This window comes from Oreochromis aureus, linkage group 23 (genome assembly GCF_013358895.1).
Source record: "Oreochromis aureus strain Israel breed Guangdong linkage group 23, ZZ_aureus, whole genome shotgun sequence".
Taxonomy (NCBI): Eukaryota; Metazoa; Chordata; class Actinopteri; order Cichliformes; family Cichlidae; genus Oreochromis; species Oreochromis aureus.
This window is the reverse complement of record NC_052963.1, coordinates 37,396,114-37,410,998: the sequence shown is the minus strand read 5'-3', so window position 1 is coordinate 37,410,998 and position 14,885 is coordinate 37,396,114. Positions and strand designations below refer to the sequence as shown.

At 40.6% G+C, this 14,885-nt stretch overlaps 1 protein-coding gene across 2 annotated transcripts in view; it reads right to left on the bottom strand.

Annotated features, from left to right (window-relative positions):
* Positions 1–7,440, bottom strand: part of sh3rf1 (SH3 domain containing ring finger 1) — a 51,263-nt gene extending 43,823 nt beyond the window's left edge. The window contains exons 1-2 of one of the 2 annotated variants that reach the window (XM_031753705.2): positions 7,130–7,440; positions 4,624–5,129 (exon numbers count right to left, since the gene is read on the bottom strand). In XM_031753705.2, the coding sequence (XP_031609565.2) occupies positions 4,624–5,004 (381 nt within the window). In that variant the 5' untranslated portion in view covers positions 5,005–5,129; positions 7,130–7,440. The remainder of the gene's footprint in view (positions 1–4,623; positions 5,130–7,129) is intronic. The other variant, XM_031753704.2, reaches the window with a different exon arrangement.
* Positions 7,441–14,885: the final 7,445 nt, after the last annotated feature.

Below are 14,885 nucleotides of genomic sequence, written 5' to 3'. Positions count from 1 at the left end.
GGAGCAGAGCCGACTCAGTGTCTAATAAACTGTAATCTCATTAGACCTTTAACAGGCTTCAGCACAGATTTAGACAGTGAGGAGGGAGGAGGTACATGGAAGAAATATGGCGAAAAAAAAAGAAGCTCAGCTGGTGTCAGTGGCTCATAAGAGAAAATTACAGGTGGCTCTAAAATCCCGGCATGCACTGTCCAGAAGGTTGCAACTACTTGCAGACCTGCGTGGGAAATATAGAGGAGGCGAGAGAAAAGTGTGAGCGTGTTGAGAGAGCTGGAATGAACAGACCAAAGCCCTCTTGAAAAATTCCCAGTGGAAAGCAGTAAGTATGTGTTTGCAGTATGTGGGCAGCGTGAGGGTGTAATGAAGGGGTTCAGCCGCGCAGGCAGAGGTCAGCCAGCCGGCCAAGAGGAAAGGCCTCAACAACAATATGATGTCATCAAAGACCGCCAGCGTGACTCATCGACCTCAGACGAGGGAGGTGCACAGGAATTTTAATGACATCTCTCTACATAAGGAACCCATAAACAGCATTCTTTTTCTCTGAAGAAATAAATCCACTACAAAAGAGAGACAGAACACGCCACAACTTTATTACAAAAATAACTGAGGAACAAAAACGCTTTCCAATGTCCTGTGGGTACCTAGATATTAGACAACTTCCTTCAATCAGCTGAAAATAATACTAAATTAGAAGGCCGCGCTTTGCTTCCTGTGTGTTTAGAATTAATCCTTGAGGACAATGTGAGATAACGCCAGGAAGAAAAGGCTATCAAACACACCAGGCCTATAAAAAGGAAAAAGCAGCCCTCATTACCAAAGAAGAGACAACGACCTAATTACATCCCAGAAAGGTCAGGAAAGTATATTGTTTCACTTCACATCAGCTAATCATATAATGACACGCACACACACACACTCATAAAGACAAACACTCAAATCCTTCATGGCGTACAAAAGATACAAGTATCATTTGTACGCATTTTCCTCCTAAATGTAGCCTCCAAACTGTAGTTAATGCAGAGTGGAGAACTGAATTAAAAATTAACTCTGACAGTTTTATGACAAAGGCAGAAATTATCATGAAAGACAGTCTATTTTTATACTCTCAGTGCAGGCTCAACTCTCTAGAGAGAGACAATGATAGCTGAAGATATTCACTAAAAACTCTCTCCAATTCTTCCCCTCTCTCCCTCCTTTGCTCTGACCCAACTTCTATGACACCTGAACCCTGACCTTCGACTTTCAGACAGCTCCAATAGCTTTACTCGCTCTCATGCATAAAACAAAACAAAACAAAAACATAGGAGTTATCTGTTCTCAATCCGCGTGAACAAAATACTATGTTATACGAGTCAACAAGCGAGAAAGGAAGACAAAACACTCATGTAACGGAGCACCGCGGAGGTGAGTCATCAACCTGACTGCGAGGGCCCAGACAACCACAGAGCTACATTCAAGACAAGCCTTTTCAATCCTCTCATCAAAGAAATGCCAGGGTGCCGTGTCAAACAACTGCTGCAACCCCGGAGATGATAAGAGGAGGGGCAGAAAGCCGAAACATTTGTCCCATTTGGTCCTGACGCCTTCACTTAACACTCATCAGTTTCTGTTGCTGGTGGCCTTTCCGTTCATGCGCACACGTACACACACACACACACACACTCTCTCTCCACATGTGTCGGTCAGTCACTAGGATCAGACGCGACCCGAAACAAAACCCTGTTGTGCATCTGTCAGGCAGTCCCCAGTCAGAGCCATTCTCTGGCCACATAAGAAATGGAGGTGGAGCTCTCCCTCAACAGAGGAATGGCACAAGAGCTGCATCAAGCCTTGAAAGACCCCCCCCCCCCCAAAAAAAAATCCAGGGGAACAAAAAAAAAAGAAAAAAAGAAGTGGGACTGAGGGTGTCACCCGGGGGCAGTGAGGCAGCTCAGTCCCCAAGGAGCACCGGCCAGAGATCAGTGAGAGCTTTGATCTCTGGCTTTTATGTTGTGAAAATGTTACACCTGCACTGCCATGTCTTTTCTTGTTCTCTGTTATCAGCACAGAGCCTTAGGAGAGCAGACTTGAGAGAGGTCATTAGTCAATAGTATGACACTGAAAAATCTATAGAAGTGCTCAGAAAATAGAAAACCGTATTCATAGATGACATGGGCAGCATACCCTCAAAGGGGAATCAGTGTATTAGTTTCGAATGACCATCTCTCTCTCTCCCCCTTTTTTTTGGTAACAAACAGGCTTTTCAGCACTGAGGGGAAATTCCAAAAAGCACAAACAGCTTTGAAATGAGCACAAAAGCTCTGAAGTGATACTTTGGCAAATGAGGCGGGTCCCCCAGTAGCAATTTACAGCAAGGCCTCTGATCTTCATACCTGCATGGCTCGGCAGCTACATTATCAGAGCTTTGACATTCCAGTGATTCTACACAAGACCCTGACATCTTTTCATCTACCCAATCCTCCCTTCATGGAGACCAGAGCTGTTCAAAGAGGGGCCCACGGGTCTGTCACGGGTGTATTTACAGCATGAAATGTAAAGAATCTAAAGAGAATTTGTTAATTAAAACATATTTTAAAACACACATCACATGTCATTTTATGGTAAATAGGCCTGGGCAGCTTGGAGAAAAGCATAAATAGCATAAATCACAACACATCATAAAGAAAAATTGCATTTTTTTATTTCCCACTGGATTCTACAAGTGCTAGTGTGAAGGAAAGGGCTGCACAACCATGTTAAGGAGGCACAGTTATGCTGTTTTACATTAATTGATAAATAAATACCATATGCCCACTGTGACAGTGAATAGGGATGTGCTGATCTGATATTTGGATTGCAAATCAGTGACAACACACCAATTCTGTTTTTTATGACACTTTGAGTCAGCAGAAGCAGAGGCATTACAGCGTGCAGGAAGTTTACAACAAAGGATAAAACGTTTGAAGGTATATTCCAGTATATATTCTTACACCAACAGACTTTCTGGCAGCTCTTTCTCACTCTCTTTAGGTTCAGTGTAACTCTTGCTGGGAAGCTTTTGCTGAACTTACAATGACATAATACACTGTTGTCAACTCTGTCATTTAATTTCACCTGTCTTTTGACAGCTCTGCTCCACAGATGATGTGTGTTTGTGTGTGAGGAGCAGCAAGGATGACCACTTAGACTGAGAGTGAGTAAAGGAGAAACTAGCACAACTATGAACAACAGCAGTATGAAGCAGCTTAATGACTCTTAACACCGACCTTAAATGTGACCAGTGAAAATAAATTAGGTCAATAACGTGACCATATTTATAAAAAAATGTATTTATCTTGGTCCTGTTCTCATTGATCATTTTACTAATCAATACCAATACTTTTACATGGTTATTACAACGTAACGTGCAAGTCAAGCTAATGCTCCCTTACAGGTAAAAGATTCATTTCCACCATCTTCCTCAGAGTGAGAACTTTAGCTGATTAAATTAACACAGGTATCTGATCATTACCTGATGCAGATACTTCAGCATTGTATGGGAACTGAAATGAGTTAAATGTGCACTTGCTTTAAAATAAACAGTCTGCAGTCATCAGATGTAGTTTAAGAAGGTGGTGGTGAAAGTCTGCTCAACTGTAGGCAGAACGTTTTGCTGACTGGTGAATGACATTGAGGACTTCACAACAGCAACCAGACTGCACCGCCAAAATGAGGGCGAGGGGATTGTCTGAGAGTAAACTGATTGCGCTGTTGTCTGGGGCAGACAAATAAAAAAAATAAATTGCAAAATATACTTGGATAGCCATCCATACACCTGGGCAGCCTACCCAAATAAAGTCTATGAGCCAGTTTCCTCGTCATAGATATCCTAGTCCTAGACTAAAAGGAAAAATTCAATGAAGATCCCCATAGGGTAAAGAATTTAGTCTAGGATTAGGTATAATCCATGTCTGGGAATCTGCATGTCAAACACTGAATATGACATGACACAACAACACATGCCATCTTAGGTTGAACAGCTTATTTTGTCCTTAAAAATTAAACCATCATTAAACTTGTGTTTTCTTAGGCTTAGAGCGTGAGAAACAAATGTTGTGTGTTGTTTTCACTCTTTCACCGTCATCTGTGTCTCATCAGTGGTATCTAAATAAAACTACTGAAACACAGACTCCAAGTCTTTCACAATTTTCTTTCTGCTCTAAATACACTTTACAAGTCCCCTCAGTGTTGCAGATAAAACAACCACCCTGTAGATCCACCCTGAATTTCACAAGCAACACTGCAGCAGGGATCGCAAGAGCAAGGCTGTCTGTGGCATATGACAATGTCAGCAACTAAGAAAGGCCTGCGAGCCCTTCTTATGGGAGTAAGTCCATCTACTGTTGGCATAGAGTGCAGGATCATTTGGTGGCTTAACTATTAACTGCTCTCAATCACTGCCTTCAGTAATGTTGGGCTGCTAGTCAACTGGCTGGCTTTGGGATCACCATGATAACCATTAATCCTCAGCAAGGATTAGAGAGCCAGTAATGCAACATGCTGTTTTTAATCCACACAGATTTTCTCTGTTTTGTTTCAGCTTGACCATAACAATGGGAAACACAGATATGTACTCACTGAGCCATGCTCAGTTAATATACTAACCCGGACGAGGGTGCTCTTAGCCTGAGCTCGCTGGGGTTGTGCTCCCGGGGTGCCCTGGTCCCGGGATCCACTTCCATGTGCCCTGGCCATGGCTCCAGATGTACCATTTGTGCAGACTGCTGCCCCAGGGCCAACCCTCCGTGGCCTCTGCTTGATTCCATCCAAGAGCCGCACAAGTAGGATGTTGCTGGGAAGTTCATCCACGGCACACTCAACCAACGTCCGGCACTCTGGGCAGCGCAACTCCCCGCGTGAGCCAAGGATGCCTTGGAGGCAACGCCGGCAGAAGGTGTGCTGACAAGGAAGAACCTTTGCCGAGGCATCTAGCCGCTCGAGACAAACGGGGCACTCGAGCAAATCCAACAACACGGACTCGTCCATTCTCTGTGTGTTCTGCCTCTAATTCAGCAGAAAAACATGATGCTGATAAGGTTTTTGTTTGGAAGCACATCAAGTACTGTCACGTCACTCCCATGCCTCGGCTATTGCCATGGCACCTGCATCAGCTGTAAAAAAAACAACAATAATAAAAAAAGAAAAAAGAAAAAAGTCAAGACATTCATATTTATCAACTGTATACACAAGAAATAGGTCATGGAATACATATTTAACAGACATAACAGATGGCTGTAACAATTGTAACAATTACGAGATAATGACTGAAATTTTAACATAAACATCCACAAAGTTTCTCAGTGAATATTGATTCAAAGTACTTTTTACTGGGAATGCAAACTCCTACTATGAACTGAACTGTTGTTTTGGAAAACCCTTACATGCTTGCATATGGCTGAAGCTGTATTTTGTTGCTTCATAATTTGAGCATCAAGCCATCACGAACCAAAACCAGTTCCAAAAAAGTCCAGTGCACTGGTATTGCATTCATCCAAGCTTATCACTTCTGACAGCTGCACACAGCAGAGCAGTGAAGTCAAACTCAGGGCAGCAGAGCTTCTGCACACCTGAGAATTTCAAGTCCTTTTTCTACTTTCTATAAACAATGTGTTCAGATTTGGAAAAGATAAAGCAGCTGGAAATTTGTGTAAGCTCACTTTGTTTCTGCACACAGAAAACTGATCAGGGGTCAATAAGGATCAATAAGAAGAATGGATAACAGCACTGATTCCAATAAAATGCCATCCATCTCACAGGACTGGTCTCCAGCAGCTCATGTCTCTTATGTTGAGAATTATATCATGTCTATAACAGTGTTCTTAGTAAAGCCAAAGAGGACAACTGTATCAAATTCCCGTTTCTTCTGATAAGAATCTTAGTGTCTCTAATAGCAAGTGCAAATCAAACGACCTATTTTAAAGGCTATTTATACGCAATGCAAGTTTACCAAGGTTACTGCATGTAAGGATGAAGATGTCTCCATTTAGAGCATACTAAACACTTCTGTTTACTGCACACTTGAAGGCAAAGTATCGAAAAACAAGCCTACGGAGACTTCAAATGGATTATAATGAGATTATTACGGAGGAGACCTCGATTTTTTCAGAGCAACAGAAATGTTTGTGGCTCCAGGAGTCAATACTTTTAAAGCTGTTTTAAGAAACCTCATGCATAAATTTATCGGCGAGCTTAATGCCTGTGAAAATGAAATCAAGGTGGGCTTATAAAGTCTAAGATTTAGTACCAATCCAAGGCATGGAGACACTGCTGCATGTGTCTTTCTATAAGAGATCTACACCCTATTTTTTCCATGTTTTTAAAATGGGGCTTCTTCCTTTTTACATATATATATCTGGACTGTAATTCAGAATGAATTGCCGCACTAAAACCTAACATACGTAAGAGAAGCGTTGCTAAATCTTGCAAAAACATTAAAAGGAAAAAAGAACAGTTTTAAGGTCTATCATTAGATTACCTAGCGGGGGACAGGAGGCCAAGTTAATCTCATTTACTCGACAGCGGATAATTACACCTGGCAACTGTGATCTTGGATCCTCGGACCCTTTAAACTGACTGTACGGTTAACACCGCCGAGCCAGACACAAAAAAGAGAAACCTGCAGCAGCGGTGAAGCACTGAAGTGCAGTGATTTGTGTTTAAAGAGCGGAATCATGTAGGATTCACACACGACTAAGTAAACCTGGTTAAAAAAAAATCCTAATAACACAACAAACTTTAATTATTAATCTTCTTTTTTTTCTTTTTATAAAATGACAAAATATTACGCTTATACCGCAACATTGTAACAAAAAACGAAAACATTACATAACGACGCTAAACAGTAACTAATTATTCTTATGCCACTTTCTTTTTAGGTAGATTCGCCTCGAACTGAACTACAAAAAAGCAAATTAAACTAAGTTTGTTAGCAAGTATCGCTTCATAACAAGGAGGCTGCTTTAACGTCGTCCCCCCTTTAAAAAAAAACCCAGCAAACAGTTAACTTTGCGCACTTGGAAAATGAAGAGTTTTAACAACTTTAAGACACAAACAAATATATTTATACCACTCCTAAGTACTTCAACTACTATTATTATGTAATTCAGCTTACCTCTTCCAGAACAGGACTCCTCCTCTTGTTGCTCTGTATCTCCCGTAATTTTTTTTGCCTCCTTGCTAGTTAGCAAGCCTTCTCAGATATCTACAAACCACTTCTCTGTGAGTATCCAGCAGGCAAATGCTGCCGTTTTTACCCAGACAGGTTTTGTTTAGAGGCGCACACCGCGCAGGGATCGCAGACCTCTATCAGATAGTGGAGTAAAACCTGACATGAGAAACACAATACAAGAGAGACAACGGAACTCCAGCCTCACCGAGCGCCATGCTGGTACTTCTGCTCTGCGGGACTGCTACTGGAACAAGCCGAGAGGGGGAGGGAGTGAAGTGGCCTTCCGGTGCTGTCGGAAATGGGAACATTATGGAGGCTCAATGCACAATATAAATAGATGGAATAGGAAAATACACATCTTAAAGGTGATATAGCTGATATATAACTGGGAAAAAGTATTCCCATTAAGGTGACCAGATTCCAACAAAATTAATGTAAAGCCAGGGGCTTTTGCAGGATTTCTTTTTCCACTGAAGGGACCAATAACAAGGCAGGGGCAGTGATAATTCTACAAACTGTCAGGGCAAAAATTCCCAGGGGGCCCCTTCAACCAGCCTTCACTGCCATTACTTTATAAATATTCTGAGAACCGCAAAAAACAAAACAAAACAAAAACAGTTTGTGAATGTAACTCTCTGTTACGGCACAGCTGCCAGAGTCAGACAGCAAAGCAAGGTAAGATTTAGGCAGCATTTAGGTGCTAGATTTCTCCCCTCTCTCTTTTTCTTCTTTCTTTTTCACTTTCAAAACAATAACGTCTTTTCATTTTCACTTAGTGACTGTCATTGCTTTCATAAGGTTTGTTTAAACAGAATTGTTATTGCCACTTACAGTGGGAGTAAGAGGAGACAGGTGTGCCCCCTCAGGGAGGCAAGGAATCTCAGACTATCATTGCAAACTTTTCAAAACTGGCCTGGTGCCCAAAACAGCAAGCAAGCCTTGCCTTGCTTGGTTGCCTTTGAGCACATCCTGAGTTATCCTCCTTCATGAAACTTAAACTTACAAAATTTACTACATTAATTTAATATTTTATTTAATGTTTTTATGGAACAGACTACACCACTGTGTGAGTGAGGAAATTTGACTTTTACCAAAAATACCTTGAGTTAGAGTAGAAAGGCACTATATAGCTACCAGTATTTTTGTAGAAAGCATGGGTAGATTATCAGGTAAAAAAATAAATAAATAATCCTATAATATCTAAAGTAGATTCATGCAGCATGCATGATCAAAAATTATGATTCTTTAAAATGTACATCACTCCAGCGTTGCAGCTGGATTTAAAAGATTCAGCAAAAAAAAAAAAAAAAAAAAAAAAAAACATAACTAAAGCTTTAAAACAATTGTAATGAAGTGTAATGAAGTACACCATTTACATCACGAGTAGAAGCAGAAGTAGATAGAGATGTAAATTGCCTCATATAACTAATTTTATACCGCTATTTGTGTTTTAGTATCACGTTTCTAATGATCATAGGCTACTTCAGGATTACTACAACGTAAGCGGTAAATTTCCGAGGTGCACCAGAAGGCAGCACCAGTCGTTGTCAAAAGGGCGTGAACTGAATCGTATAATGAGCTGTAATGATGTGTCAAAAAGCAGCATCTTTTCCCAGACAGAGTGCATAATAACTCCTTTTTTTCATTTCACTATTCGGTCACCCCTGTGGGCATGTTTGGCTGAAAGTCGAATTTAATCGCATAACATCTTAAATTATACCAAAATATGTTGTTGTTTTTCTGTTCAGTTACAATTTTCCAACATTAGGAACCCCTGTTCTGTCATGCAGCAATAACGGGCGAAACACTTTTACCTTTGTTTTGGCTAAGGGGTGTCTGGAGAGTTATACAGGGACATCTACTGGTCGCGTTTTCACTATTTTCAAGTAGATCCAACCAGATTTATCCAACTCCTTTTACTTCAGGAGCACATATAATCCAATTTGATCTCAATTGGTCAGCATAAATATGAAAAGCCCTGCTCCTCTGAATGTCTAATATCTTTAAAAATGTGAAGAGATTTTCTGAAAATTTCACATTTGCGCCAACAACAGACGGATAACAGCTTTCACTCGTTTGTTTTAGTTCTCAGCAAGTCTCACAAACATCTCGTTGGAGAATCTCCTCCAGATTTGATGGTGGTATGGACCTCAGTCGTCAGTGGGATTCAGTATCTAATGTTCACTTTGGTCTTCTGAAGGTGGTTCTTAACCAAGATGTGTGATGTGTCTTTTGGATTGTTGTCTTGTTGGAAGATAAACTGATGACCAAGACCCAGTTTTGTTGCTGACTATTTGAGGTTTTCTTTCAGAATCTTAACATATCCTTCTTTCTTCATGATTCCTTCCACCTTGACAAGATTCACAGTTCCAGACACATTGAAGCATCCACACAATGAAACGCTCCCACCACCTTGTTTCACCATGGGTGTTCTTTCTCCCTTCCTTCCCCAAACACAAGCGGTGTTTCTGTGGCCAAAGAGCTTGAGTTTTGTCTTGTATGACCAAAGGATGTGCTTGCAGTATTCATAATCTGTCTCTAGATTGTCCTTAGCATACTTCAGCTTGGCTTGAAGTGGATTTCCCCAGTCCTCACAGTCATTCCTGTGCAGGGTCATTGTCTTATTTGAGGCTACAATTCTTGACTTAACTAATTAACTCGTGAGTGTCTTGGCAGTCGTTGTGGCATCGTTAGACACATGTCTCACTACTTTCCTTTCTACAGTCTTAAAAATCTTTTCTCTCCTATCTCTGCCAGGCTTGTCAGTGTGAGGCACAAACCCTTCACATGCAGAGTTTTTGTAAACAACAACAGTAATTTATATCTTTATAATTCAAACAAATTGTCTAAATGTAAAAATACTTTTTTTTTATTGTAATGCTGGCACTTCATCCCGACATGGGGTAGAGCAATTTAACTCAAAAACATTGAATAATTAATTTCTTTATTGCATTTTTCACACTTTACAAAGCCATCTAATGGGCCGAATTGGAGCCCCCAGTGGGCTGGTTCTGTCCCCCCGGGCTGCATGTTTGACGCTTCTTTTATGTAAAATACTTTTTTGTCCTGAGCTGAAGTTCTGATGCTTCTGTAGTTTCATGACACTGGGATGATATTATCCTATCTTTTCTTGAGGCAAAGGCAAACTGATGGAGCCATCACTGAGTCATATAAAAGAAAAAAGTCGAGGGAGATGGAGGACATATCTCCAGAGGTGCTGCTTTAACCATTTATTATAAGATGTACATTTGAAATGGACCTTTGACTCGTGATAACCTTCTCTGCAAACATAGAACTACTTGAGGGAGAGAAGAGCAAGCGAGACACAGCCAGACAATAAACATGTGATTTATTTTTATCTTTTGGAGGACACTGTATATTGAGCAAGCGGGAGAGATGAGGAGAGGGAGAAAAAAGGCAATAAAGAAAAGAGATTTATTCGGAGGTGGTGCTCCTCTGTCACATGCAATCCCACGGGAGCTGGTAGAAGCCCGCAGGTCATATTTCCTCGCCGTAAGGAGGCTGCACTCCGCCCCTGCACCTCCACCCAGACAATAGCCCCTGCCCCTCCTTTTCAGCTTGACCCCTGTGCATTACCACACACTTGCATTCAGAGACATTAAATAATGTTATTCGGAAAGACAATGGGAATGATTTGTACACCCGGAAAGGCAATAATCCTTCATAATGACTGCACCTGAGGGCAAAAAAACCCCATCACTGCACACACACATGCAGAGCTGCACACGATGAAGGGGACAGCTGTGCTTATACTTACTGCTTACTGCTTATAAATGGAAACGAGGAAAGCAGCAGAGGACATGACAAGACATATGTCCCAATTTCCACGAAAGGATGGGCCTTGACAGAAATATTGCTCTCTCTTGTACAGTCCATTACTGTAAATAGATGTGCGAGAGACAAAGTATTGAAATACAGCCAATACCAGAGAGGAAAGCCATTTTTTTATTGGCAAGCACAGATTATAGAGCTATTATATGTAGTGTTGCTCACCGGTTGACATTTCACTGTGTCTTAATTGAAAGCAGCCCAAACGCTTTAAGCCTAATGTGCTCCTAAGATCAGGACTCTCACATCCAGTGATCTTCATTTGTATTACTTTGATGAGGCTTTCAAACTTACTAACTCAGCCCGAGGCAACCTGCTTTCAAATTAGATTAGGCACCGTAAACTGAATGTCAATGAACGCTGCATGATGATGCTTGAGCGCATACATTTCTCTGTGGGGTGATTTTTCCTCTTTTCATGCTTGGATCAAGGAGGCCCTATGGAAAATTCAGAGAAGATTTAAATTCATTACATCCTCACTATAATGTCAGGGGCTTTGTGTGGGAGGGACTGAAACTATATAGCTCATTTATTTAACTCTGTTCATGTTTTTATCCAGTTCGGGGTAGTGGGGAGACGGGAGAGGCAGGGCACACCTTGGATAGGCCACGAGTCTAACTCAGAAAGACAGACCGTCACCTACGGACAATTAAGAATCACCAGTTACCTTAACATGGACATATTTTGGAGTATGAGAGAAAGCTGAAGAGAACCAATGTAGATACAGGGAGAACATGCAAATTCCACAGAGAAAACCCCAGCAAGCCGGTAGCTTCATGCTGTGATGACAGTGTTAGCCACCACACCACTGTGCCACCCACCAATTCAGGTTAAACATGACTAAATGTGACCTTATGGTGACACTGAAGGTATTGATATTTGTAAGAGAGTGCCTTGGAGTTGATATCATTGATATCATTGTGACAGAACCTCATTTAGACAAACAAAAACTTCTGAAAACACAATAAAAATGCAATAAGGTTTCAGAAAACACAATTTTATTTTGTTTCCTTGATGTTGTTCCACTTTCTGAAATGTTGCGCTCTCTGTTTTGATGAGGTTTTTGTAACATTGTGTTTTTCTGTTATGTTTCAGTTGTTTTCTGTGTTTTGGGTAGTTTTGTGGTGTTTTCTGTTATGTTGTATTTCCTGAAATGTGTTTTTTTTTCTTCTGTGGGTGGCCCAGTGGTGTGGTCAGTACTGTCGCCTCATAGCAAGAAAGTTGTGGGTTTGAACCCACCAGCTGGCTGGGGCTCTTCTGAGTGGAGTTTTCCTTGGATTCTCTAGGTTCTCTGGCTCTCTCCCACTGTCCAAAGACATGCACTTAGTAGTGTTAGGTTAACTGGTAACTCTAAATTGACCATAAGTGCGAAAGGTTGTCTGTCTCTTTGTGTTAGCCCTACATCAGCTTGGTGACTTGTCTAGGTTGTACCCCGCCGTTCGTTCCACGGTAGCTGGGATAAGGTCCAGCACCTCTGCGACCCTGTTAAGGATAAGTGGAAGAGAATGGATGGATGGTTCATTTTAGGTTAACTGGTTCTAAATCGTCTGCAGGTGTGAATCTGAGCGTGAATGATTGTCTCTCTTTGGATTTGCCCTATGGCGAGCTACGACCTGTCCAGGGTCTACCAGTCTTTTGCACAATAACAGCTTGGATGGCTCCCACACCCGCCGTCCCTGCAACCCCAAATTCAATTTTGAAATAAAGAAATTGGATGTTGCATTTTGGCATCACTGGGCCACTATACATTTATTGCAGCTGTGATAATTAACAGAACTCATAACCACAAACCTGAAGAGATAAAGGCAAAACTTCAAAGTGACTTTCTGACAATTCTATGTTTGCAAGACCTAAAATTAGATTTGCTGTACCAATACTCCACACTGAGCCTATAATGCGCTTATATCTAAAAGAAAGCCATAAGTGCTGTTTCAAAGTCCCTCATGCTCCGATTATACTGACAGTTGCTTGCCTTCATGTACTATATATGTCCCTCTTAACAAGTAAAAATGCTAATCACTACAGAGATAAAACAACCACCCATGCATAATACAAGCCACATGGTGGGAGTTAAAACAGAATAACTAAATCAGATATGGAACAACAAACAAGCACAATGCCACCGAGCAGTATAAATAGTGAATGAAGGCATTTAAGGGCGTTAAGAGCTGCTCCTGTCGGGCCCTTGACTAAAGATCTAAATATATTTAGAGGCTTAAACCCACATATAAGTGCATGTATTTATGTGCAAAGACTCAAACTTCAGATTAATTTCAGTTAAAAAAAAAAAAAAAGGGCAAAATAAAAAAGGAATAAATGCATGTAAAGAGAATTTAATCCACTGGATATCTGTGTATTATTTGACATGAAATCCAATGTGTAACCCTCTTTGCACGTCTCAGCTTTGAAACATATGCAGGGCAATGACATATTGCAGTTTAAGTAGTGTCATATTTATGTTAGGGCTGGTGTCAGAAATCAGTGTTCAGTCCTTCATCACCGGCTAGGAAAGATTTAACTTATAAAAGCAACATCTTGTAGAGATGTGAAGATTCTCAGCTCAGTTTCTGACCTAATCCGCAGGCTGATTTTTACTTCAATACTAGTGGCACGAATCGAAATATAATTCATTGCTTTGTCCTGAAGGGCTGACGAGTTCAAACCTGAGATATGTTAACTACAGACAAATAAAAACATAGGGACCTAGAACTACTGGGGAACTCGTATGAGACCATTTTTTTCTTAATGAAAGGATGGTACTGTAGGTCAGCTACTCAAGTATACTCCAACCCATACTGTAGGACACATACCGACGTCTCCTGTCATGGTAAATGAGATGTGGTCTTAGAACACTGCCTTGTGTTATATTATTCCACAGGGATCACGACTTCAAATAAATCTTGCTAGCTGACAGGAAGGGTTAGTGGTCCGTTGAAACAGGCTGTAGCTGAAAATAGCCTTATGTCCTCACCAGTGGCACAGTCATCCAATGACCTGTGAAAAGTAGAATGATTCTCTTTCCACAACCACATTTCTAATCTAAAGATTGTTTTAGGAAAAAATAAATAAACACACATTAAATTGAAAAAAATAATGTAAAATTTTGGGGGTTGTGAGTTACTTATTGTACACTGATTTGTTTAAAACCTAAATGTACTAAGTCTCACAAAACATCCATGTACTGCACTGAAGAGAAACTAACTTAAATGAAGCCAGGGCCAGGCTGTACTTTCATGTAATACCAATCTGTACCAGGAGATGGTGCAGTGAGTCAGTCATTCTTATTTACAACTGTAACCTAGCAAAAGGCAAAGGCCTATCTGCACAACATAATTACAAAAACCGCCTTTAGGAATAATTTGAAAGCTGTTTACAGCCGTTTCAATTAATTAAAACTACTAACAAAATATGAAGAAACAAAAGCTATGATGTTACATCCAAGATGTGTATTTTGTAGCAGAGATAACAACTGAAGTTAAAATGAGGTCAGGTAACATGTTATAGCCATAATTAACTAACTTAGTTTGTGAAAAGCATACACAAGCAATAGATGAATTAAAAGTGGTCTTTTGGGGTAGCAATAGATAATTTCTAACAAAGAATCTATGTTGGTTGGGTGGAACCTTTTGCTGAAATGCTACCACCTTGTGATCAAAGATGTCACCAAATTACGAAGAAGTCGTTTTTACCAGATTTCAAAAATTAATTTGTTAATGCTTTAAAACAACCTAACTCAACCTTTAAAATAAATAAATAAATAAATAAATTGTGAGGTAGTTAAATCACAAGCCTTGATGTCTGCTGTCTAAACCCTGCTTTGTGGAAATGGAGAAAGAAATAGAATAACTCT